This window comes from Lithobates pipiens, unplaced genomic scaffold, assembly GCF_037356315.1.
Source record: "Lithobates pipiens isolate NorthernLeopardFrog02 unplaced genomic scaffold, aLitPip1_a1.2 Scaffold_28, whole genome shotgun sequence".
NCBI lineage: Eukaryota > Metazoa > Chordata > Amphibia > Anura > Ranidae > Lithobates > Lithobates pipiens.
The window spans coordinates 27,475,978-27,503,034 of NW_027507789.1; the positions used below are offsets into that span (position 1 = coordinate 27,475,978).

At 40.5% G+C, this 27,057-nt stretch overlaps 1 protein-coding gene across 3 annotated transcripts; it reads left to right on the top strand.

Moving 5' to 3' along the window:
- Positions 1–24,779, top strand: TMEM100 (transmembrane protein 100). 3 transcript variants are annotated; one of them, XM_077458938.1, is made up of 4 exons: positions 1–220; positions 5,397–5,530; positions 7,173–7,662; positions 24,146–24,779. In XM_077458938.1, the coding sequence occupies exon 3, from the start codon at positions 7,239–7,241 to the stop codon at positions 7,635–7,637; it is 399 nt and encodes a 132-aa protein (XP_077315064.1). In that variant the 5' UTR covers positions 1–220; positions 5,397–5,530; positions 7,173–7,238; the 3' UTR covers positions 7,638–7,662; positions 24,146–24,779. The 3 variants fall into 3 exon arrangements, with proteins under 3 accessions (XP_077315064.1, XP_077315062.1, XP_077315065.1); XM_077458936.1 differs by lacking the exon at positions 24,146–24,779 and having other exon boundaries at positions 7,173–8,678; XM_077458939.1 differs by lacking the exons at positions 5,397–5,530; positions 24,146–24,779 and having other exon boundaries at positions 7,173–8,678.
- Positions 24,780–27,057: the final 2,278 nt, after the last annotated feature.

Sequence of the window (27,057 nt, forward strand, 5' to 3'; positions counted from 1 at the left end):
CTTCTGATTTGCCTCCCAATTTTTTTTCTTTCCATAGAAAACCTTGGAGCTAACGATGTGTCATCTGTAACTCAGCTCCAAGCTGCAGACTGCTATTCAAAGCCAGCAGGCACACTCTGAATATTTCCTGCTAAACGCAAAACTCGACTGAGTCAAAATCCATGTTTTGTTGATTGAACACTCTGGGGATTTGTCATACCATGGATTATAGATTTTCACGGTAGGTTCAAATTTTAATGCTTGCTTGTAAATCAGAATTGTTGCACTTGGTATTAAAAGACTGCTGGCATTTTCCGTGCAGAGATTTAGAGAAAAACAAATTGGCTGAAATGATGCCGCTTTTCAATATATATTAAAGAAGACGATTGCATAAAAAAATATATAAATATAATATTTTTAAAACCTGTAGTTTATTGTTAGGATAAAGTATGTTTCTAGGCATGAGTGCTTTATTTTTTAATGTTTGGTAACTCAATCATTTCAGCAGATATATTTTTATTTAATCAAAGATTATTATGATCTTTTGCTGTAGTGTATATTTTAGTGCATTTTTGCTGTAGTGTATATTTTAGTGCATTTTTTGCTGTAGTGTATATGTTGCATTGCTATATTATTTTTCCTAAGTAGTTTATTAAATCTTATCATTATATACAAGTGACAATAATAATTACTTTAGATGTGAATGTACTACATATATATATATATATATATATATATATATATATATATATACACACACATACACACAGACACACACGCATATATATATATATAGTATATGTGTATGTATGTGAATATATATATATATATATATATATATATATATAGTATATGTGTATGTATGTGAATATATATATATATATATATATATATATATATATATATATATAATGTGTGTGTGTGAGAAGCGCTGCGTAAATTGACGGCTCTATATTAAGTACCCTTAATAATAATAATATAATTACATGACTCATGGCTGCAAGAAAAATAAGTAGTAGTCGGCCAAGAGGGGATGAATCACAGAGCTAACATTTTAATATTACTTTCAGCTTAATATGTGTGTGGCTATTCATGTTTATGTCTATCTATCTCTTATGTATCTCCATTCTTATATTAGATAACTAAAGTGACCTAAAATACCTAATTATAAAGGAGTGCTCTATATTTCCTATTTCTGTTATAACATATACAAAAAAATAATAATTTTTTTTATTATTATTTAACTTAACTTTTTCCAATCATCATTTTATTTCTGTGACCTGCAGCTATTCTAAATATGTTGACTATTAGGAATATGATGAAGAAGACAGAATTCCAATGATCTTCTTTACTTTTTAACTTCCAGGAATGCAACATACTGCTATCATAAATTTTTAGGGCTAGTAAGGCTAAATTAGAGAAAACGCTATTTAAATAGTTAAGAATTGTAATAGTCTATCAGTTCCACTATACCGGAATGGAACTGTAATTTGAAGGGATGACCCCTGGTGTACAGGATATGAAAAATGCAATAAATCAACTCCATTGTGATGATTATCGCCAAGACAGAAAGTGATGAGAGGTCCAAGGTATCACTAGAACAAGTAGGTGACAATAAATCTTCCAATAGGGGCACCTGTTCTGGTGACTAAAATACCACTCTCTTTGTAGACATTTCTGATTACTTTGAGGTGGATTTACTAAAGGCAAATAGACTGTGCACTTGCAGTTGCTCCAGAACTTAGTAAATGAGCAACTTCCATCATCCAATCGTGTGCAAGCAAAAATGCTGTTTTCTAAATTTTTCTTGCGCGCTATTGGGTATCCTTTGTAAAGTGAAGATCTACCTAATTTACTAAGCTCTGGAGCAACTGCACTTTGCAGAGTGCACAGTCTATTTGCGTTTAGTAAATCAACCCCTTTATGTTTTGTCTCTAGGACAGCAAGTGAAAGGAAATCTCCCCAAAGGAACACAGGCAGCAAAAAAATTAACTAATTGGGATTTTATCGCTATTATCCCTATCTAACCAGACCTAAAAGAAAATGTTCTAGCTATATATACATGTTAATACAACTAATATATTTCAGTAAACCTTTTTTAAACTATTTTTACAGAAGCCCAATAGAGCGCTTAGGGCCTTATGGATGAATCTGTGAATTTGCCCTCACAAAAAACTTTTATGTTTTATGCCCTGATATACCAATCAGCTTTTAGCTGTGGTTTGTGCAGTGCAGATATGAGCATGAAGCAAAGATCCTGATTGGTTGCGATCAGAGAATGAATGTTTTGTAAGAACACTTTTATTATTTATCATGTTTGTGCAGCTGTTAAAGAAGAACTCTGGGCAAAAACATTTTCTCCTATGCAGTGGGGCTATGCCGGTACTGCATGGGTAAATATTCCTATACTTACCTGCTCTGTGCAATTGTTTTGCACAGAGCAGCACCAATCCTCCTCTTTTGGGGTTCCCAAAATGGGGTCCCCACCGTTGGTCTTCAGACCCCTTCTCTTCATCGGGTGCCCCCCACGGAAAGCTGCTTTTCTGGGGGCACCTTTGCAGACTCGCTCCTGAGTCCTGCTGCTGCATCCATTGACACAGACAGTGGGACTCGGCCCTGCCCCCCGCTCCTGTGTCATAGCTTTTGATTGATAGCCAATGGCTCCCGCTGCTATCAATCTGTCCAATGAGAAGAGGGACAGCACCTGGAGCCGATGTGCTCATTGCACATTGCTGGATCAGATCGGGCTCAGGTAAGAAAAAGAGGGGACCTGGGGAGGAGCTGAAGGTTTTTCACCTTAATGCACCTTAAAGGCTTTACAACCACTTTGACTGCTCGTTTTTATCTTGGGGATTTCAGAGTGCAGATATACTTACCTAATTCACCGATCTTCTGAGCGCAAGACTGGTACCCGCTACTCCTGCTCCTTACCCCGCATGCTAGTGATCTTGTGAATGGACGGTTCCTGACATCATTACGCTCAGAAACCGGCTCTAGACGTGAGGGTGGCAGGAATAGTCTGGACATCGGGGGAGGTTTTCAGAGGATCAGGTAAGTATAGCCTGTTGGTGCGCCCCTAAACAAAATGAGCAGGCAAAGCCCCACTGCATGGGAAAAAAAAAATTCATATAGTTTTTTAAGCAAATTTCTAATGCATATGAAACAAAGGAGGCTTTAACTAGATTAAGTTTCAAATACATAGTAATTACATTATGATCATGCTGAGTAATGCTGAGGTTATATTTTTGCATATTCACAATCATATTGGCAGCCAGGGGCGTAACTATAGGGGGTGCAGCAGTCGCGACCGAAACTTGGCCCTGTGCTGCAGGGGGCCCATGCAGCCCCCTCTACATATGGCCGGCAGCAGCATAGGCAGCTAGGGGTACCAGTGCACCATGCACACGGGTGGCTGGAGGTGGAGGGTGACTAGCAGAGCTCCATGCTCAACTATCGCACTGGCTGCTCTTTAGTTGTGCATTCCCCACATGACCTGTGTCCTCGGCCAGCTCCTCAGAGTACCCCTCTCCTGCTCCATGCATTGCCGCTCAGTCCGATGTCTGTTCTCCCCAGCCAGAGTCCCGCCCCCCCCCCTCCCCCGAGTCCGGCCCAGACTGCACTGCATACTTCTCCCGGGTAAACAAAACTTTAAGCACACAGATGCAGTGCAGCCCTATGAGAGCCGGCTCACCGGAGGACACTGCAGGCTTGTCTGCCAGCCCCCCTCCTCCCCAGTCATACACAGATGATGAAAGGTCTTTCTGGGAGATATGCTGATCACCCAACCAGCACACTGGATGGAGCCCAGGCCAACATGGATGAGTGCGTGGCCTGCAGCTTGGTCATGGTGAGTGAGAGGACCCCATCCCCCACACACCATTACTTACCCCCTCCATCTCCCCCTGGGGACAGGGGCCCCTTCTCACGTGGGGACAGGGACCCCCATCTCACCTGGGGGCAGTAACTTCATCTGCCCTGGAGAAAAGGGCCTCATCTCTTCTGGGGACGGGGACCCCATCCTGCCTAGGGAAAGTCCCCCAATGGGGCACCTAAAAATAAAAAATAAAATAATAAAAAAAACTACTGATGCCAGTAGTGGAACTACAGGGCTCACAAAGGTCATACCTGTGACCACGCCCTGGAGTTCCACTGCCGGACTCGGAGGGAAGGGCCCTGGCTGGGGTTCAGGGGGGCCCTTGATGGCTTCTTGCATCGGGGCCCTGAAGGTTCTAGTTACGCCACAGTTGGCAGCTACTACCAAGTTGCAAAGAATCAGTAGTGTACAGTACATCTCACATCTCACAAAAGAGAGTACGCCCCTCACATTTGACAACACTGAAAAAATGACACTTGTCTGCAATGTAAAGTAGTGAGTGTACAGCTTGTATAACAATGTAAATTTGCTGTCCTCTCAAAATAACTGAACACACAGCTAATAATGTCTAAACCGCTGGCAACAAAAGTGAGTACACCCCTAAGTGAAAATGTCCAAATTGGGCCCAATTAGCCATTTTTTCTCCCCGGTTTCATGTGACTCGTTAGTGCTACAAGGTCTCAGGTATGAAAGGGGAGCAGGTGTGTTAAATTTGGTGTTCTCTCTCTCACTCTCTCATGGTCACTGGAAGTTCAACGTGTCACCTCATGGCAAAGAAGAATTATTTTGAGGGGACAGAAAATATTTACTGTTATACAAGCTGTACACTCATTACTTGAGTAATTGTAATTTCTTCAGTGTTGTCACATGAAAAGATAGAATAAAATATTTACAAAAACGTGAGGGGTGTACTCACTTTTATGCAATACTGTATGTTTCATCTGCAAGCTGATAAAATGCCTCTCATTATCAGTTTTTAGCAGTAATACTCGATTTTGATAGCTCCATCCCAAGGGTTTTTTTTTGTTAGAGTAGTCTCTCTGTCTTTTTTTCTTTTTTTTTTATCTAACCATTATCATATACAAATTTCTAGGGTTAATTTAGCGCTTAAAGCTCTTAAGTTTTTATTTTTTTTGGACTGGAGCTGCACCAGATTTTGGACTCTTTAGTATTAGCAAGTCAACCCCTCAGTCTGTTGGGGCCACTTATCATGAATTATAAGTTGGTTTATGCAAAGCAATTTTGATTACATTGAAGATAAACTTTGCACATTTTTGGAGTATTGAATAGTAATATATTTAGTAAAGTAGTAAAGTGGATGCAATGTTTTCCCACAATACATATGACTTGCTTTCAATTATTTTCCAGAAGAATAATGGCAACAGTTACTTTTAACCTAATTTTGCAGCTATTGCTTTGTTCTAACTACACATTTGTGAAAGTTCATAGAAGTCTTTTGAAAGCCAACATATTTTTTGAAACAGTGGAGAGTCATATTTTAATTGCTATCTGTGTCCTCACTGAGGATATTCACTCCCTCCAGGTGTCCTAGTGACCACGATCATCATAATGGAAAGTGAAGGGAATTCTAAAAATGTAAAGTTGTTATCAGAACAGCGATAATTGTCTAGCAGAAAGGTGTCCTCTCATCTTGTGACTACGAGACGGGAAATAAAGGTAAATCTACCCACTTGGGATACAGATTTAAGCTGTCCATAGATGACTCCCTTTTTTTTTTTAATCAGTCAGCTAGAGGGCTGATCGAAAGAAAAACAACTGATTCCTCCTTCCACACAAGTGAGGTAGGTAGAAGAAAACCTTCCCGCTGGAACATTGTATTCTGGCAGCGTAACTTTCTGCTGTCAAAATACACTGATCAGTGGTTGCAGTTAATTAGATGCAGCCACTCTTTGCCCTTGTACACACGGTCGGAGAATCCGTCGGAATGTGTCCTATCGGACCGTGTCGTCGGATAATCCGACTGTGTGTGGTATGCATCGGACTGATTCCGTCGGAATATCCGTCGGACCCAATTTTCCAACATGTTGGAAATATTTCCCGACCAACTGGGCTGGTCGGACATACTCCGATCATGTGTAGAGAATTTTGATCGGACCAAGTTCCACGCATGCTCAGATCAAATTCCTACATCAAAGCTATTGGCTACTAGCCTGAATGTAGTCCCATCGTAACGAAATTACGTCATCACATTCTGAAAGATCAGATTTTTCGCCAACTTTGTCCGACCATGTGTATGCAACAGTTTCGAACAAGATCCGACGGACAAAATCCGACAGGCAAAATCCGACGGATTTGTTTGTGGAAATCTCCGACCGCGTGTACAGGGGCTTTGACAAAGTTTTTACAACATTCCTGCTCTGTTGAACTGGGGCGGCCATACATGGTTCGAAATTTAGCAGGTCCTTGGTGAACTGACTGAATTTTGATCCATATATGTCCAACTGTAGTTTACAAAAAGAAAAAAAGGTTTTTAGCTTAGATATCAAAACAGAGGTTAAATAATCTGCCAGCGCCCTGTTTAAAGCCTGTGGAAGCCAACGGTACACAAGAGTCAAAGGAGCCGGCAGTTCGACAGGTTAAAATCTTCTTTATTGAAAACGATGTTGGGGTAAAATACCAGGAACAAATCAGTTGACGCGTTTCAGCCTGTGCCTATACACACGACCGGTTTTTCCATCAGAATAAGCTCTAACGGTCTTTCCAACGGAGTTCTGCTGAAACGGACTTGCCTACACACAATCACACCAAAGTCCGTTCGATGACGAATGACGGGACTAGAAAAAGGAATTTCAATAGCCAGTAGCCAATAGCTGCCCTTGCGTCATTTTTGGGAACAGCATAAAGATGAACGGTTTTCCCAATAGGAACTGATTCCGTTGGAAAGATTTAAAACGTTCTATTTCTAGGTCCGTCTGAATTTTTGAAAAAAGAAGTCAGGTGAAGCCCTCATACGATCGGAATATCCAATGAAATTATTCTGTCTGACTTTTTCTGCCGGAAAGTCCGACCGTGTGTACACGGCATTAGTCATTATATGACTAAGCCCTGCACAGGCTGAAATGCGTCACACGTTTCATTCCTAGTATTTTAACCCAACATCATTTTCAAATAAGAAGATTGGATTTTAACTTGTCAAGCTGCCAGTTCCTTTGATTGTTGTGTACCTTTGGCTTAGATTTAAGTTATTTTATTTTGTAGGCCTGTTTGTATTTTAGTTGTTGTTTTTTTTATATTTATCTAATTACTGCAAACATGTATTCGCATCTTGTTTCTAAACACCTTTCATGTATTTATGCAGCTTTAGAGAATTTGGACCCAATACCGAAGCTTTCTAAGAGATCGTTTAAGACTTTCCTGCAACAAAATGGTGGAGCAGCCAATTAAAGACATCTTGGGCCCGCCAAAGGCTTCAGATCCCATGATAATGGAGAAACGCAATGACTGTGTAATTATAACAGTTCCGAGAGTCAATGAAAACCAGCTAACTGCTGCGACGGGTGGAGCTGAGCTCTCTTGCTATCGCTGCACAATACCTTTTGGAGTGGTTATTCTTATAGTGGGAGTTGTTGTCACTGCAGTGGCTTACAGCTTCAACTCTCACGGATCAATAATCTCTGTTTTTGGGCTGGTCCTACTATCTTTTGGACTTCTCCTGGTCTGCTCGAGTGCTCTGTGCTGGAAAATTCGACAACGGAATAAAAGGGCAAAAAGGAGAGAGAGCCAGACAGCGCTGGTGGCAAATCAAAGGAGTTTATTTGCTTGAGAGTTGGAGGACAGCGAGAACATTGGTGAGACTGAATCTGCTTTAGTCAATTGGACCAGCTGGATGTTGGGGGGGGGGGGGGGTCTTGGAAACCTTCATCTTCTTGGGATTTTGCTCGTATGAGACAGAAGTGTTCAAGAGTGTAAAACAACTGAGGAGGCTTATAAAATGGAGAATATTGTCGTAATATTTGGTATGAGTGAGGTTCAACAGAATTCAGATAGTCAGTATTTTAGTTTTTATCCCATAAAATTGTCCTTCCTGTGTAATATATTCTTGCAATAGATAGTGATAGTCAGCTACTTTGCCTAAGGCCATTATGTTCTGTATGCGGACGGAGGTTTTGGTTACATCATGGCATTAGATTTACACCTTGTGGACAACTGCCTCTTTACCCTGAAATCAAAGTGTTGCAAATGAGGAAGAAAGAGGTTTCTCTTATGCTACTAAGTGAGTACACTCATAGTACCCAAACACTGGGGAAATTAAATAAGGGGTGACCAGACATTTTAAATTGTGAAGGATTTCAGAGTTCAAAATGTAGCGTGATTGGTCGTTGATCTAGTTATTGTGCTCCAATCTGCTATTTTAATGTGCGTATGCAGTCCACTATTCCAAACTCCTATTTAGTGCATGGACATTGGTAACGTAAAGGACATCTGTGTCATTGCCTCTGCATGCTTTATCAAATGCCAAATTTCGGTGTGTTTTGTCCACTGTGGCCTCCAGCCTCCCTGCCTCTTTATACATTGTTCTTTGCTGCTGCTGATAGATCCTAGAGGGGAATCTCAAGAAATGTAGGTAGCCCCTCGTCCTTCAGCCCCTAAAGATTTCACCCCCTTCATGACCGGGCCATTTTTTGCAATACGACCCTACGCTATTTTAACTGGCAATTGCGCAGTCATACATCGCTGTACCCAAATTGATGTAATTTTTTTTCACACAAATGGAGCTTTCTTTTGGTGGTATTCGATCACCACTGTTTTTTTTTAATTTTTTTATGATCAATGTTTTTTACTTTTTGCTATAAAACATATCCAAAATGTATTCTGCTACATGATTTTGATAAAAAAAATCCCAATAAGTGTATATTGACTGGTTTGCATTATAGCGCCTACAAACTATGGGATATATACTGGAATTTAATTTTTTTTTAATACTGCTATTGGTGGTAGTCAACGACTTATAACGGGACTGACGCTATCTGACGCTGGGTGAACTAACTGTTACTGACATCACCAGTGACAATAATACAGAGATCAGTGGTAATACTTTACACTGTCACTGTACTAATGACAATGACTGGGAAGGGGTTAACATCTAGGGCGGTCAAGGGGTTAAATATGTACTTAAAGTGACACTAAAGGTTTTTTTTATTTTTTTTTAAACAAATATATTTTAATATAACAAACACATCATACTTGCCTCCACTGTGCAGCTCGTTTTGCACAGAGTGGCCCCAAACCTGCTCTTCTGGGGTCCCTCGGCGGCTCTCATGGCTCCTCCCCACATCAGTTAACCCCCTAGGAGAAGCGCTCTCCTGGGGGGGTTACCTTGCGGGCTCGCTCCCGAGTCCAGCATTTGGCGTCCATAGAGGCTGAATACAGGACTCGGCCCCGTCCCCCCCAGCGCTCACGTTATTGGATTTGATTGACAGCATCTGGAGCCAATCGCTGCGCTGCTATCAATCTATCCAATCAACGGCTGAGGACCCTGGACAGAGAGACAGCACGTCCCTGGGGGTCAAGTTCTAGGGGCAGGTAAGTTAAACGGGGGGGGGGGGGGGGGCTGGGGGGTTGGTCACTGACAGGTGTTTTTTCACCTTAATGCATAGGATGCATTAAGGTGAAAAAAACACGAACATTTACAACCCCTTTAACTATGTGTAATGTGTGCTGCTTTTACTAAAAGATCTCTGTTTCTCAGCCCTGCTATGCAGGGTTGAGAAACTGACAGATTGCTCCCTCTGTACAGAGCTCTGTGTTGTTGACCAACACAAGAGCTCTTGGCTGGGACTTGTTGACACTCTTCTGCTGTGTGCAATCAAAGCGGGTGCTGGGAAACCTGAAGTAAGCAGCGACATTCGGGTACTTTGATTTGCCTGCAGCGGCTCCACGTCTGCAGTACACTCCAATAGTGACTGAGAAAAGTTACTTTGCTACATAGCAGGATGGAGGATGCAGGCCACAAAAAGAGAACACACAAGCCAGTTCCATGAAATCTATAGCCCCTCTCTAACATCCTGTTAGGGATAGAGGGGCACTAACTAACCAAATCACCTGCATTGAGGTTCCATGCACACTGGGCGTTAAAATAACGTTATACGTTATTTTACGTTAAACGTTAAAACGCCAGTAGCTTTGCAGTGAGTCTTTCAATTGTTTTTAACGTTTTTTTTGCAGTCGCGTTTATTAGCATTTTTCCGTGTTAGTGTTCTCTTTTTAAATTTTTTTTTCCAATGGATCAAAAAAAGTTAAAAAACGCTGGTGACGCTGCTTCAGCATTTATTGACGTTCATCAGCGTTTATGAGCGTTTTGTCATTTTTTGTGGTCAGAAAAAAACGACTCCTGAACCTCGATTTTATGGTGTTCAAAAAAACATCCCATAAACGCCACTGCTGATAAAAGTTTAAAAAACGTCTATGTGTGCATGAACACATAGGATAACATAGGGTGGAGTTTATGGGCTGTTAAAAAGAAAACACCCAAACGCCAAAAAAAGGCCGTTTGCATGGAGCCTTACTGTACAGTTTTTGCGTATAAACTAAATAAGATAAAGCCAAGATCTCTTTTTAAGGCCTCATGCACACTGGATGTTACAATAACGTTATAAAAATGGCAGTAGCTTTGCAGTGAGTTTTTCAACTTTTTTCAACGTTTTCGCAATAGCGTTTTTTTTGCGTTTATTAGCGGCTTTTAGCATTTTTCCGCATCCTTTTTTTTTTTTTTTTTTTTTTTTAACAATTCTTTTTTTTTAATGGATCAAAAATGTTAAAAACTGCTGGAGAGCGACGGTTTTTGAGCGTTTATCAACGTTTATCAGCATTAGAGCATTTTTACAGCTGAAAAACGTCTCTCAGAACCCACTAGTTTTGGGTTTTTTTTACTACTCAAAAATGCCACTGCCAAAAACTGCTGATAACAGCCTATGTGTGCATGGACACAAAGGATAACATGATGGAGAGTTTATTGACGTCTACAGCCAAAAACAGAAGTAGAAAAGATGTAGCTGGATAGCCGCACTCCGAAAATATTCAACTTTATTTCAAAAATGTAATTAAAATCATAGCATCTAGGCTGGTAAACAAACTAACTGCACAGCCGCTGACATGTTTCACACCGAACACGGTGCTTAGTCATAGCAGTCAAAGTGTGAAACATGTCAGCGGCTGTGCAGTTAGTCTGTTTACCAGCCTAGATGCTATGATTTTAATTACATTTTTAAAATAAAGTTGAATAATTTGGAGTGCGGCTATCCAGCTACATCTTTTCTACTTCAGTTCCTGTTGCAAACAGAGCCAGCACCCTGTGGGATTGTGGAGACAGATGTTTTGGGAGAAGTCATTACCTTAGAGCGGTAATTCTTTGTATTTATTACAGCCAAAAACAGCTGCTGTAAAAACGTCAAAAATGTTTCAGTGTGCATGAGGCCTAAATGATAAACATACAAGCAGTGATGAGCTTGGGTGTGTTCGGAGCAGGATCCAAACCCATGTGTGAAAGCCCACCAAGTATGCGTCTACAAAGTTAGTAGCTGATTGGCTACTATGCAGAGCTGCCTCAGATTTTGCACTCTCTGGTTTTAGTAACTCAACCCTTTTAGTGATTAGGGTGTGCCCAGGCACACCCGGCACACTCCCTGCGCACGCCTATGCTCAGATTTTGTACTTCTCCAGTTTTAGTAAATCGACCCCAATATATATTTTCTCTAACCAAAAGCACATTTATCGTCAGAATTTTGCTTGTTCAAAAAAATAAAAAAATACTTTCTATTCTGCTGCTTCAAATATTTTCATCACTATAGTCAAATTTGATCATCAGTTCGACCCTAATAACTGTTTAATAAATTGTTTTGAAAATAAAAAGTCTCTGACAAAATACTAATGTATGGCAAGCATTATAGAATAAAACGCTAGACGACAGCAAAAGGCTGAAATCACTTTTTCTAAAAGTGGAAAAATCCTTTAGTCAAGCCCTTTGTAAAATAGTAAGCGATGTTACGGTATGATAAACTGCATATGAATTTATGCTATAATAATAGCTGTACAGATAATATTTAGCACTAGGAGGGAACATTAGATTAACCTGATGTATAATTTCTTAAAAGGAAATGTGATTATTGTTCATTTGCACAAAAAAATTATGCTAGTAATAGAGAATATATATATATATATATATATATATATATATATATATATATATATATATATATATATATATATATATATATATATATAATCAATGATGATGCAAAATAGTAGCACAACATAGACAAATAATGTAGCAAAATAATAGGATCACTTAAAGTGGTTGTAAACAGTCACATTGTAAAACAACTCATTCACTTAAAAATAGAAATGAAATATAAAACATTTTTGTACAGATATAAAAATAAAACGTTTTGCCATTAGTTATACTTTAAGAAGCTTTTTTGAAACCTTTATAGAGTATGTAAACCAGGCTTCAGCCTGTATAAGAGCAGTGTGAACAGCAAGCTTTTACAAAGCATTTGCAGAGCTTTCAGCAAACTTTGTTGTAGCTTTTAACCACCTGCTGACCCCCGCGCGCCAATATACGTCGGCACAATGGCAGTGGTGGGCAAATGGGCGTAGCTGTACATCCCCTTAAATTTTTTTGGGGCTAGCACGCGCCGCGTCCAGCGGGACCATGCCCCCGGGACCTGCCGACCAAATGCCCGCCGGTATCACGGCAATCGTGTCACGGAGCTGCAGAACGGGGAGATGCCTATGTAAACAAGGAATTTCCCTGTTCTGTCTAGTGACATGACAGATCACTGCTCCCTGTCATTGGGAGCAGTGATCGCTGTCATGTCAGTTGTAGCCCCTCCCCCCCACAGTTAGAATCACTCCCTAGGACACACGTTACCCCTTGATTGCTCCCTAGTGTTTAACCCCTTCCCTGTCAGTGTCCTTAACACGGTAATCAGTGCATTTTTATAGCACTGAACGCTGTATAAATGACAATGGTCCCAGTGTCAAAAGTGTCTGATGTGTCCACCATAATGTCGCAGTGACTATAAAATTTGCAGATCGCCACCATTTCTAGAAAAAAAAAAAGAAAATAATAATAAAAATGCCATAAAATTATCCCCTATTTTGTAGACGCTATAACTTTTGCGCAAACCAATCAATACGCTTATTGTGATTTCTTTTATTTTTTTTACCAAAAATATGTAGAAGAATACGTATCGGCCTAAACTGAGGAAAAAATGAAATTTTTTATATATTTTTGGGGGATATTTATTATAGCAAAAAGTAAAAATTATAGCTTTTTTTTTCAAAATTGTCGCTCTTTTTTGTTTTTAGCGCAAACAATAAAAATTGCAGAGGTGATCAAATACCACCAAAAGAAAGCTCTATTTGTGAGAAAAAAGGGATGTAAATTTTGTTTGGGTACAGCTTCGCAGGACCGCGCAATTCTCAGTTAAAACGGCGCAGTGCCGAATCACAAAAAGTGCTCTGGTCAGGAAGGGGGTAAAATCTTCCGGGACTGAAGCGGTTAAAGTTACATTCAACTCCAGTTTGTAAACGTTGAACACCTATCCCAGGGATTGGGTCCCATCATGCTTTTGCCTCTGGGTGTCATGCTTGTGGCTGTCAGAGTCTCGCTATGCATCATGGGACTTGTAGTTCTGCAACAGCTGGAGGTCCACTAATTGCATATCCTTGTCCTATCCTAATGGGAGTGCTGACTGCCACTTTAAACAAGCTGCCAGCAGGCTTCAGCACTTACAGAAGCTTTTTGAGGCCGGGTTCACACCTATGCGAATTAGATGCAGGTTTCCCCGCATCCAAGTCGCATAGCAGGAGAATGTGACTGGCTCCCTATGGAGCCGGTTCACATATCTCGGTTGTGGCTGCGGAGCTCACTGCACAGAAACGCCGTGCGTCTTTAGCTCAGTTTCGGGGCTGAATTCAGGCATAGAATCGGCCCTGATTTGTCCCTGAAACGGGGAACAGGGATGCACAGCATTCCTGTGCGATCCACAGTGGGTTATAGTGTGAACCCGGCCTGAATGCCTGCCAAAGCCTGCTAGCAGCTTCTTTAAAGTGGCAATCGGCCACGCCCATTAGGATCTATGTTCGGCATTTACAAAATTGGAGTCAAATGGTACTTTAGAAGCTTCCACAAAGCTTGCTGGAAGCTCTGCTATGTAAAAGCTTGCTGTTCACATTGCTCTTAATCAAGCCGAAGCCCTTGTAGAACAGGCCATGAGCTTCTTCTGTCTGTTAAATATACAGCTGAAAAATGTTTCGTAATATCATTTCAATAAGTGTAAAAAATTCCTGTTGATTATGTCAGAAATTCAGAGCTGTCCTGTATATATTTCCTGTGTTACCTCAAAGTCTAATTAGTACTCCTAGTTCCTTATTTGGACTACAGAAAAAAAAATTGTCTATGTTGTAGAGAACAGGAGAATGGGAGGGTTTTAGTAGCTTAGCGAAAGAAAACTGGGCAGGGTTTACACCACTCAGTCCATAAAAATGCTACAATGTTGATTTACTAAAGGCAAATAGACTGGGCATTTTGCTCCAGAGCTTAGTAAAATCTGCCCTCATGTTGTAAAGCGCTGCGCAAACTGTTGGCGCTATATGAAACCTGTAATATAATAATAATGAGGTGAAGCTTCGTTTTGCAGAGAATACCCAATCACATGCAAATACCTCAATGGTGAGCCCAGCATAGGGAGAAAGGTGCAGTAAAACCTTGGTTTGGGAGCGTTTTGCAAGATGAGCAACATTTTTTAATACATTTGGACTTGATCTACAAGCGATGTCTTGATATACAAGTAGCGTCATGTCAGAACTGAGTATAAAAGAGAAGAGAGGCGCCTCTAAGTGTAGCAATATGGTTACATTTAATGAACATACAACATTTAGCAACTTACATTGATTAAAACAGGAACATCTAAGTATGCAGGCATCCGGGGTAAAGCTGTCTACATAGACCGTCCTCCGCACCACCATCAACATCAGCCCTTCCACGCTGCGCCCCACGAGCGCTTCAAGCCTCGCTTTCAGGGTAGTCTTCCCGGTCACGATTGCGGACTGACAGCGGTGAGAGACGGCGGTGCGGGGGATGGTCTATGTGGACATCTTTACCCCAGATGCCTGCATACTTAGATTACCCTTTTTAATCATAAACCATGTGACTTGCTAAATGTTGTGAGAAAAAAGGAGTGGGTTGCGCTACAAAAAATAACTGAACTAAAAAAATTAAAAAAATATACCCATGTGAAACAACTCACAAAAAAGTTTGAACTTAGTGGTGTATTTGTCGCATGCCGGAAAGGGATTAGAATGCAACAAAAAAGGACTATCTAATAAAGATAGAAAATACTAAGTCAGTAAAAATAGCAGATACTTCTTAGTGTGGTTATACAAAGAATACCCTTAATAGGAGTGAATAATCCAATAAATGTGGAATAATGCAAGCAAAACTCTGCTAACAAAACCCAAACGTATAAAAAGAATATATTACACCAATGATACCTAAAGATTGAAATTGTATTGGGTATCAGAAAGTATATGTGGTGAAAATAAAAATACCTTAAGTAATATTCATATAAGGTGAACCTGCAAAAAAACAATATAACATCCAAAAATCTGTTGTCTTAAAACAATAGTGAAACAATGTGACATCCAATGGTCCGTTATCTCATAACATTAGTGAAACATGAATATGGAAATTGTTTGAGAACATAATGAGAATGGAACAATGTTCAAAAAGTCCATATACAGTCTCTATTTGCAAGGTTTCCCACAGTGAAGTGGTGACAGTAGAAATATCCAACACGAACGTGACTTGTGCTCAGCCTCCACCAATGATATTATTGCCGCTTACCAGAAACGAATGGTTCCTTATTACAGAGAACCATATAAAGCAGTTGACTGATTCCCCAGTCCTACACGGATGAAATGTAAGGGACTTTAGAGCCCGCTCGTCTCTCGATACACTCCCGTTCGTGGATTTACATAAAAGGCAATGAGACTCACAATAGTGTAAAACCCAAATATAACTTTAATCGAACGTAAGAGACAAAATGCGCACTTACAGAAATGAAGATTAAAACGATCGTTACAGCAAAACCGAGCCGGCCGGTCTCGGTTAGCGCCCGTTACACCGAAAACATACAACACGAGATGGTGGCGTCAGGACGTCGCTCCTCCTCCCTACGCGTTTCGTCACGATAGGACGTGGTCACGGGGTGACCACGTCCTATCGTGACGAAACGCGTAGGGAGGAGGAGCGACGTCCTGACGCCACCATCTCGTGTTGTATGTTTTCGGTGTAACGGGCGCTAACCGAGACCGGCCGGCTCGGTTTTGCTGTAACGATCGTTTTAATCTTCATTTCTGTAAGTGCGCATTTTGTCTCTTACGTTCGATTAAAGTTATATTTGGGTTTTACACTATTGTGAGTCTCATTGCCTTTTATGTAAATCCACGAACGGGAGTGTATCGAGAGACGAGCGGGCTCTAAAGTCCCTTACATTTCATCCGTGTAGGACTGGGGAATCAGTCAACTGCTTTATATGGTTCTCTGTAATAAGGAACCATTCGTTTCTGGTAAGCGGCAATAATATCATTGGTGGAGGCTGAGCACAAGTCACGTTCGTGTTGGATATTTCTACTGTCACCACTTCACTGTGGGAAACCTTGCAAATAGAGACTGTATATGGACTTTTTGAACATTGTTCCATTCTCATTATGTTCTCAAACAATTTCCATATTCATGTTTCACTAATGTTATGAGATAACGGACCATTGGATGTCACATTGTTTCACTATTGTTTTAAGACAACAGATTTTTGGATGTTATATTGTTTTTTTGCAGGTTCACCTTATATGAATATTACTTAAGGTATTTTTATTTTCACCACATATACTTTCTGATACCCAATACGATTTCAATCTTTAGGTATCATTGGTGTAATATATTCTTTTTATACGTTTGGGTTTTGTTAGCAGAGTTTTGCTTGCATTATTCCACATTTATTGGATTATTCACTCCTATTAAGGGTATTCTTTGTATAACCACACTAAGAAGTATCTGCTATTTTTACTGACTTAGTATTTTCTATCTTTATTAGATAGTCCTTTTTTGTCGCATTCTAATCCCTTTCCGGCATGCGACAAATACACCACTAAGTTCAAACTTTTTTGTGAGTTGTTTCACATGGGTATATTTTTTTAATTTTTTTAGTTCAGTTATTTTTTGTAGCGCAACCCACTCCTTTTTTCTCTTATGCCAAATGTAGTCTAACATTTGGGTTGCTGCTTCTTTCTTTAGTTTTTTGTTTAATTTCTTTTGTCAAGCGCGGCGTTCCTCTGTTTTCCATTGCTAAATGTTGTACCATCATTAAATGTAACCATATTGCTACACTTAGAGGCGCCTCTCTTCTCTTTTATACTCTGTAGCTCCTGCTGGATTTTACTTCTAATCCCCTTGTGGAGGCTTCCATTTGTGGATGGACATTTTATGGTTACACAACCAACACAATCACATTGCTACAATCCTTTTATATGGACCATAAACTGAAGGACCTATGAATAAATGGTTGTGGAACGAATCATCTGAGTTTCCATGATTTCTTATGGGGAAATTCGCTTTGATATATGAGTGCTTTGGATTACAAGCATGTTTCTGCAAAAAAAGTATGCTTGCAATCCAAGGTTTTACTGTATTCAGTTTCAGGGAGTATAAGAAGACGTGGGGCCACTCGATGAGATTGAAGTGGTTTAACCTCAAATTGCGTAGGGGGTTTTTCACTGTCAAGACAGTAAGGATGTGGAACTCACTTCCACATTCGGTGGCGTCAGCCAGAAGTATTGATAGTAGCTTCAAAAAACTCTTATGCCGCGAACACACGGTCGGATTTTCCGACAGGAAATGTTGGATGTGAGCTTGTTGGCTGAAAGCCCGACTGTGTGTATGCTCCATCGAACATTTGTTGTCGGACTTTCCTCCAACAAATGTTGGCTAGCAAGTTCTCAAATTTTCTGCCAACAAAACTTGGTTGTCGGACTTTCCGATCGTGTGTAGACAAGTCCGTCGCACAAAAGCTCAGAATCAAGCAGAACGAGCCCAAAGGGTGGCGCACTGATTATTGAACTTCCTTTTTATCGGCTCGTCGTACGTCTTGTACGTCACCGCGTTCCCAGGTTCGTAATTGTTGGCCAACATTTCTGTGACCGTGTGTATGCAAGACAAGTTGGAGCCAACAACCTTCGAACAAAAATCCATGGTTTTGTTGTCGGAAAGTCCGATCGTGTGTACGGGGCATAAGATGAGCATCTTGGCGAGCACAGTATACAGGGATATGATTTTTGATATGAACACACACACACACACCCACTGAATTGACTATTGTTTCTATTCAACCTTATTATGTAACAAGCAAGGAAAATGAAACAAAACAGCATTTTTCTTGCACGAAATTGAATAATGGAAGTCAGAGGAGCTTCCCCTCATTTACTAAGCTCTGGAGCAAATGCCCTTGCAGAGTGCAACTACACTTGGAAAGTGCAGTCTATTTGCCTTTAGTAAATGAACCCCAGCCGACAGCCGTGCCTAGGTTCTGAGAGCATTTCTGGCAGATCAAGAAGCATTTTTTTGCACGTAAGGAGCCTTCAAAGGGACGAAACATGGGGATATGTGCATGTATTAGAGTGTGCTGTACTGCATATGATTTTTTTTTCATTATTTTATCCTGCCATACACTTTAAAGCGCCATTCAGCTCCACTTTGGCATGGCTAAACACACATCCTAATACCGGTAGGAGTGCTGACTTTTAATTGAAACAAGCTGCTAGCAGGCTTCAGCGCTACTCAACGCTTGTTAGAAAGCCTGCTAGCCGCTTGTTTAAAGTGTCAGTCAATAACACACATGGCAGTATCCACCCCAAGGAAATAACATTTTACATTTTGTCTGAAAGTCTCTAAATAATTATTGCTATTTTTTTTCACATAAGAACCAGATCTGTTAATTTATTAATTTATTAACAAGAGTGAGAGTAGGGTGTGACATCATCATCAATGCATTTCAGCGCTGAGTTGAATACTAAGGAATCCCTTGATAAGATGCAGGAATGATACTTTCAATGCTTTTGTATTTCTTATAGACAATAAAGGTGAGAATGAATTTGCAATTTGATTCAGTCGGTGACTATGAACTAAATGCAGACATCGGAAGTCAGTACTTATGTGCTGCGGTGAATGTACTGGTGGTACTTGTAGATTTTTTTTTTTTAATCGTTATATTTACAGTGTATCTAGGTGGATAAATGTAATTCTATTTGTCTAAAGTGCGATTTGTACCTGCAAAGTGTCAACTTTTATAAATTAACGTTAAACTTATTAAACCTAGCACTTTTAAGTCTGTTTTTTTTTTTGTATAAAACAAACATTTTATTAAAAAAAAAAAAAAAATGCTGCTACAATAGTGGATGTGTATTCTGTGATCATAAATCATTACAACTTGCCACGGTTACTAGAAAAATAAAGTATTATGTATTTGCTTCCTTTGGATCAACAGTGTTATGCGCTGTACACACGGTCGGAAATTCCGATGGAAAAGGTCCGATCGGATTATGTTGTTTCCAAATTTTGATCGTGGGTGGGCTCTATCGGACTTTTTCCATCTGAAATTCCGACGGAAAAAGTTTGAGAGCTGGATCTCAAATTTTCCAACAGCAAAATCCAATCGGACTTTTTCCAATCGTTTGTAGAGAATTCCGATGGACAAAGTGCCACGCATGCTCAGATTAAATTACGAGACCAAAGCTATTGACTACTAGACTCTATGTAGTTCCGTCGTACGCAACGAACGTCACCTCATTCCCAACCATTGGATTTTCCGACAACTTTGTCTGACCGTGTGTATGCAACACAAGTTTAGGACAAAATCCGTTGAAAAAAAATCCGATGGATTTTGTGGTCGGAATGACCGTGTGTACAGGGCATTAGAAGAATATTAACATTAGACTGGGTTGCACTTATGGATTTTGGTCATTTTTTTACATGTTATTTATTATGTGGTTACCTTATACTTCATTTATATACAGTACACAGTGGAACCTTGGATTGCGAGCATAATACGTTCCAGGAGAATGCTTGTAATCCAAAGCACTCGCATATCAAAGCGAGTTTACCCATAGAAGTCAATGGAAGCGAAGATAATTTGTTCCGCTTTGACTTCTATTACATGCAATACTGCATGTGGCCAGAGGTGGGGGGGGGGCACCGGAGAGCCTTGGAAATACGCAAGGACAGCTCGGAAAGACTTAGGAACGGAGTATTTTCGAGTCATTCCGACTATTTCCAGACAGCTCCGAACCGTTCCGAGTGTCCCCGACGCCCCCGCACCTCTGGCCAAATGCGGTACTGCAACGGCCATTAGCTTGAATTCTGCTCGTTTTGCGAGACAACACTTGCAAACCGAGTCAGAATAAAAAAGAAAAAAAAAGTTGCTCATCTTTCAAAATGCTCGTTAACCACGTTACACATAAACCAAGGTTCCACTATACTACACTGTACTAGTGAGCTACATGCAACAATTAGCTATGAACATTAGACTCCACCCCAGAGGAGCTTGCAGTCTAATTTCCCTAGGACAGCTCATCAGCTGTGGCCTGGTGTTTTGAAATAGTAGTCTGGTCCAGTTGATAAGATAGTGTCTCATATAGAACAAAAGTAATTATGACTGTAGGTTGGGATTTTTTTGGCACGTAACACAGCTATGACAGATAAAAATTAAAAATGATTACAATGTTTATTAGATAGTATTATTTTACTGAAAGGGTAGTTGAATGCTTGGAATAAACTACCAGCAAACATAGATCTATACTTAGACAATAAAGTTAATGAAAAACAAAACCAAAAAAATTTAAAACAATACCCCCCTACCAAAAAAAATGGGCAGATCCGATGGACTACTCAATCTTTTTCTGCCGTCACTTTTCTATGTTTCTTTTAAATCCTTATAATGTGGTAGTAACATTCCATTTTAAACTTGTACCTACAGGTAAGCCTGGTACAGTGTGTATATCTCCTAAACCTGTTCTGTTTAGCAGATATTCCCATGGGATGCAGCTGGTGACGTCACTGGCGCATGTGCTCCGAAGGGACGGCGTACCCAGCCCCAGCCATTCGTACAGCCGGAGGCCACAAACCCAAAATGAAGACCAATGAAGATGGAAGCCCTGTCAGCTGGGACAGTGCGCCGCTGGAGGGCTTCTTTCTAAGGTAAGTATTTCATAATGGGCTGCCATGCGCAAGCACATTATAACGGTGGCTTGCAGGTGGCTTTTTTACCATACCAAAAAGACAAAAATGTTTAATAGCAGTTGCAAATGCCTCAATGATACGAATAAGCCCCACATCGTTTCAATTCTCCAAGAGTTTTCATCAGGGGGCCAGAGTGTGGTAATTGATAAAACAAACAAAATAACATTAACCACTAGCGAAAGTAGGTAATTGCCAAGAGATCCACCCAGTGTAGCTGGTGTTTTGAAAGCATAGCGGGGGTCCAAGTACATCAAGCCATATGCCTAGTGCAGTAAATGCTCTTGTGTAGGGTGAGGAAACCACAAGATCTCTTAAAATGTTATTAAATATATATTTAAAAATGTCTGTGTTGGGGCTCCCCGGGAATTATAGAAGATGACCAGAGAGACTCACATTTCCATACCAGATTCCAGCATTCAAGGAACGCACAGGTTCACTTTAGTCTAGCACAAACAGGGACTCCAAAATTGAAGGTATCACCTATAACAAACCATCAGGTTATATAGGTATATTTGTTGTTGTACCTGTTGAACAAGCCTGCTTTTTTATATCTGATGTTATACATTTGCAATGAATTAAGAGAGTTGTATTATGGCTTTTATTTTGTAATGGTATCATAATTTATTTTCACATCCAAAATGTCCCATATATATACACTATATTACCAAAAGTATTGGGATGCCTGGCTTTACAGGCACATGAACTTTAATGGCATCCCAGTCTTAGTCTGTTGGGTTCAATATTGCATTGGCCCACCCTTTGCAGATATAACAGCTTCAACTCTTCTCAGAAGACTGTCCACAAGGTTTAGGAGTGTGTCTGTGGGAATGTTTGACCATTCTTCCAGAAGTGCATTTGCGAGGTCAGGCACTTATGTGGATGATTAGGCCTGGCTCGCAGTCTCCGCTCTAATTCATCCCAAAGGTGTTCTATCTGGTTGCTATCTGGGGTTGTTTTTCAGGGGTTGGGTTTGGCCCCTTAGTTCCAGTCAAGGGAACTCTTAAGGTGCCAGCATACCAAGACATTTTGGACTAGTTCACTGTGCAGGCCAGTCAAGTTCCTTCACCCCAAACTCGCTCATCCATGTCTTTATGGACCTTGCTTTGTGCACTGGTGTGCAGTCATGTTGGAACAGGAAAGGACCATCCCAAAACTGTTCCCACAAAGTAGGGAGCATGAAATAGTCCAAAATGTCTTGGTATGCAGACGCCTTAAGAGTTCCCTTCACTGAACTAACCAACCCCTAAAAAACAACCCCACACCATAATCCCCCCTCCACCAAATGATTTGGACCAGTGCACAAAGCAAGCTCCATAAAGACATGGATGAGCGAGTTTGGGGTGGAGGAACTTAACTGGCCTCCACAGAGCCCTGACCTCAACCCAATAGAACATCATTGTGATGAAATAGAGCGGAGACTGCGAGCCAGGCTTTCTCATCCAACATCAGTGCCTGACCTCACAAATGCGCTTCTGGAAGAATGGTCAAACATTCCCATAGACACACTCCTAAACCTTGTGGACAGCCTTTCCTAAAGAGTTGAAGCTGTTATAGCTGCAAAGGGTGGGCCAACTCAATATTGAACCCTACAGACTAAGATTGGGATGCCATTAACCTCCCTGGCGGTACGATTATTTCGGATTTTAGGTGCTGAAAGCGGTACAATTATTTTGCATGAAAATTTGGCGTTTTATATTGTAGTCCTGTAATTCTTAGGAATAACTCACTTAAATCTGTCCAAACCAGAGTCTAGCAGACATCCCGGGTATGATAAAGTTTGAAAAATGAAATCATAAATTATAATACAATAAATAACTATAAATAATTATACCAAATAATAATATAACAATAATGAAAATTATTCAATAATGTAATTAAATCAAAAACACTGAAATTTGCTCAGTTGCAGAATTGTCCCTGTCATTACTTTTCAATATTTGATGACGGATCTCCCCACAAATCGCTATCGCTCAATTCTGCGAGTGATTCTAATTTATTATCGCTGTTTTCTAGCTGGTCTAAAATCATTTTTGATGTAAAGGGACAGTTTTGGTTGCTATGGACAATCTCCAGTTTCCAGGCATAAAGAACAGTTTTTATATTATAAAACTGCATGCAGGACACTGGGCAGACCACTAGGGACAAAGGGGATGTGAAATAATTACATACAGCAATGTAATCTGTAAGATTACATTATACTGTATGTATACTGTGTGTTTCACTTTTTGAATTTGGCGCTGATCTCCGTCCCCATGCGTCGCAACACTCGCAGGGAACGGAGCTTGGCTCTGTGATGAATCGAGCGGAGGACGAGCCGCTCGTACAGCGCAGGGACATCGCTGGATCCAGGGGAGAAGGTAAGTAACCTCCTCCTGCATTCAGCGGTGCGGTCCCGAGTCTGGCTCGAGGGTTACCACTTTTGGTACAAAACTTCCACCCCGAGCCAGACTCGGGAACTCCGCCAAGGGGGTTAAAATTCATGTGCGTGTAAAGGCAGTCGTCAAAATACTTTTGGTAATATGGGGGTTATTTACTAAAGGAAAATCCACTTTGTACTGCAAGTGCACTTGAAAGTGAAGTCGCTGTAGATGCGAGGGGGGCATGCAAGGAAAATAAAAAAACAGCATTTTAGCTTGTACATGATTGGATGATAAAATCCACTTCCACTTATTTCAGATCTACCCCTTAGATTTAGGGCGACTGCAATTCCAAGTGCACTTTCAGTGCAAAGTGGATTTGCCTTTCGTAAATAACCCCCCATAGTGTATATGCAATTGATTATGAGAAATTAGATGTGGTGTCGAGACGCTTACTGTAGATGAATATCACCATCGTTACCTATCTACCCTTTTTTGTAACAGTAACTGAATAACCAGATCAACATTTAATTAGCAGCTGGAGAATGCATTACTCTTGAAATGATTGCTGCCATTTCATGTTCGATTGATTTAATCACAAAGCCTTTTCTATAACCACAGGCAAACGCTGCTGCTTGAGAGGAAAAGATAATCTCAAAGGACGTTTTCACTGTCATATCGTTTGTTCAAAAGAACAATTACATCCGACGTTCAACACCGTAGTGTTCACAGGTTGCTCAGCTCGATGCATTTTAATAATGTCAATTGGGACTTTCATGAATGCGAGAAACCTGGTTAACGCTTTCTCTGGTAATATGGCAACAAAAGTGTTCAAATGTTGGAAGATCTTTAAAAACATTTTTTTTTTTTCAAATGGGTAGGAGAAGAATTAAATTTTCAGATTACATTCACTATGACTATGTCCTTATTTTCTGTAGGACTGAAAATGATTTAAATGCTACTTAGCTGACAACTTGTGTGTTTGGATTTTAGGATTCCATCAAAGGTCCAGATACCACCAGGTGGGTCTTCTGTGTTTTTTTTTTTAATGTGTTTAGATGAAAAAAATTTTTTAACCATGTTGCCTTATCATGAGGCTGACACATGTGTACCCCTACTGTTTGAGGTCTGCAAGCATAGAGGTCCCTTTCCATGCTGATACGTGCCATACTTTTTACAGAACTAGAGAGTCTTTCAAGAGAAAAACCAAACAAACTTGGCCTTTAATCTTAAAGCGAGAGTAAACCCAGTTTAACCACTTGCTTACTGGGCACTTAAACCCCCCTCCTGCCCAGACCAATTTTCAGTTTTCAGCGCTGATGCACTTTGAATGACAATTGCGCAGTCATACAACACTGCACCCAAATTACATTTTTATCATTTTTTTCCCACAAATAGAGCTTTCTTTTGGTGGTATTTAATTACAGCTCGGAGTTTTATTTTTTGCTAAACAAACAAAAAAAGATGCAAAATAAAAATAAATAAAAAATCATGTTTAATAGTTTGTTATAAAATTTTTCTCCTTCATTGAAATGCGCTGATGAGGCGGCACTGGTGGGCACTGATAGGCACGGTTAAGGTGGCACCGATAGGCACAGATAAGGCGGCATTGATAGGCACAGATAAGGCAGCACTGATGGGCACAGATAAGGCGGCACTGATGGGCAAAGATGGGCACAGATAAGATGGCACGGATGTGCATTAAAAAAAGAAAACACTTAAAATTAGACATGATATCTGCCAATAGAACTTAACCGAAAAGCGCATTCTATGCATCCAAAAATATAGAAAACAAATCAAATCATTATTATTCAGCCAAAAAATAAAATAAAAGCCTCATGCATGTGTCCTGCTTCTTAGTATAGGGGGCAGCAATGCCAAGAGTTGGTGAAAGCAGGGGTTCGTCATCCCGAGATAATTCCGAAAATCATCTGGATTATTCTCCTGGAGCTCCCTCAACAAAGGCATATGATATAATTGGTCACGATTAATAAAGCAACCAATTTTTAGTCCAAAAACTCCTCCTCCTCCTCATGTTCCTTGGGTCAAAGCAATAACTCCAAGGCCAATAATAAATAAGACGTTATCTCCTCCGATTCTGCAACATGTCTGGTTGACGAACGGCCATTCAGAAACAAACTGAAAAGCACGAAATGAAAAACTCGAATCATCACCAAACTTCTACTAACATGAAATTAGCAGAAGGAGCCTAAAGGGTGGCGCTAAAGAGGTGAATAAGCACGTAGTACGCCACTACGTTCGTGTTTGTTGGCTGACAATTCCTTGCCGTTTGTATGCAAGACAAGTTTGGGCCAACGCCCTTCGTACAAAAGTCCACGGTTTTGTTGACCGAAAATCCGATCGCATTTACGAGGCTTAAGCCTGTGCACTGGTTTCTCCCACACGCTCAACTGAACATCATAGAATACATGTCGAACAGGCAACACGTCCCATATACCTCTTTATCAGGTCATCAGTAGAGACAGAAACTTAAAGTATAACTAAAGGCAAAACTTTTTCTTTAGCTTTGGATAGAATGAATGAATGAATGAATGAAATACTTGTATAGCGCACAATGCGAACTGAATCGCCTCTAGGTATAGCGTGGAGATGGATAAGATTACCTGGCAGTTTTTATTGCTGTCTGTGCCCACATTAGGAAAATTAATCCTCTCTATTTGTCCTGTTTACCATTATCACTTAAAGTCAAAGTAAAAGAAAATCCCACATTTTGGGTTTTCCCCAGAATAGTGATAGAGGGGAAATCTTCCAATGGGGACACTAGTTCTGAGGGCCTCAGGGGTCCCAAAGGGATTCCTTTAATCTGCAGGGATGTCCTCTCGGTTCCTGTTCTTGCTATGGGACAAGAAGTGAAGGTAAATCTCCCCAATAGGACACAGATGGCAAAAAAATAAACCATCAGTGGTTGCAACCCTCCCCTATGCCATGTACACACAATCGGAATTCCTACCAGAAAAAGACCGATGAGAGCTTTTCATCGGAAAATGCGACCGTGTGTATGCTCCCTCGGAATTTAGTTGTCCGAATTTCCGTCAGCCAAAAATTGATAGCATGTTCTCAATTTTCCAGACGGAAAAACTTTAGATCAGAAAATTCCGATCGTGTGTATGCAATTCAGACACGCCAAAAATCACGCATGCTCAGATTCAACTATGAGACTGAAGCTATTGGCTACTGGCTATTGAACTTCTAACCTTTTTCTAATCCCGTCGTACCTGTTGTACGTCACCGCGTTCTAAACGATCGGAATTTGGCGTGACCGTGTGTATGCAAGACAGTTTGAGCTGAATTCCATCGGGAAAACCATCAGAGCTTTTTCCAATGAGGATTCTGATCGTGTGTACGCGGCATTACTCTATCCAAGATGAAAAAAAATGCCTGTAGTTCTACTTTAACCTCCTTAGCGGTAATCCCGAGTCTGGCTCGGGTTGGGAATTTCATTACAATAGCGGTAACCCCGAGCCAGACTCGGGCTTGCACCGCTCGATGCAGGGGAGGACACAGGTAACGTT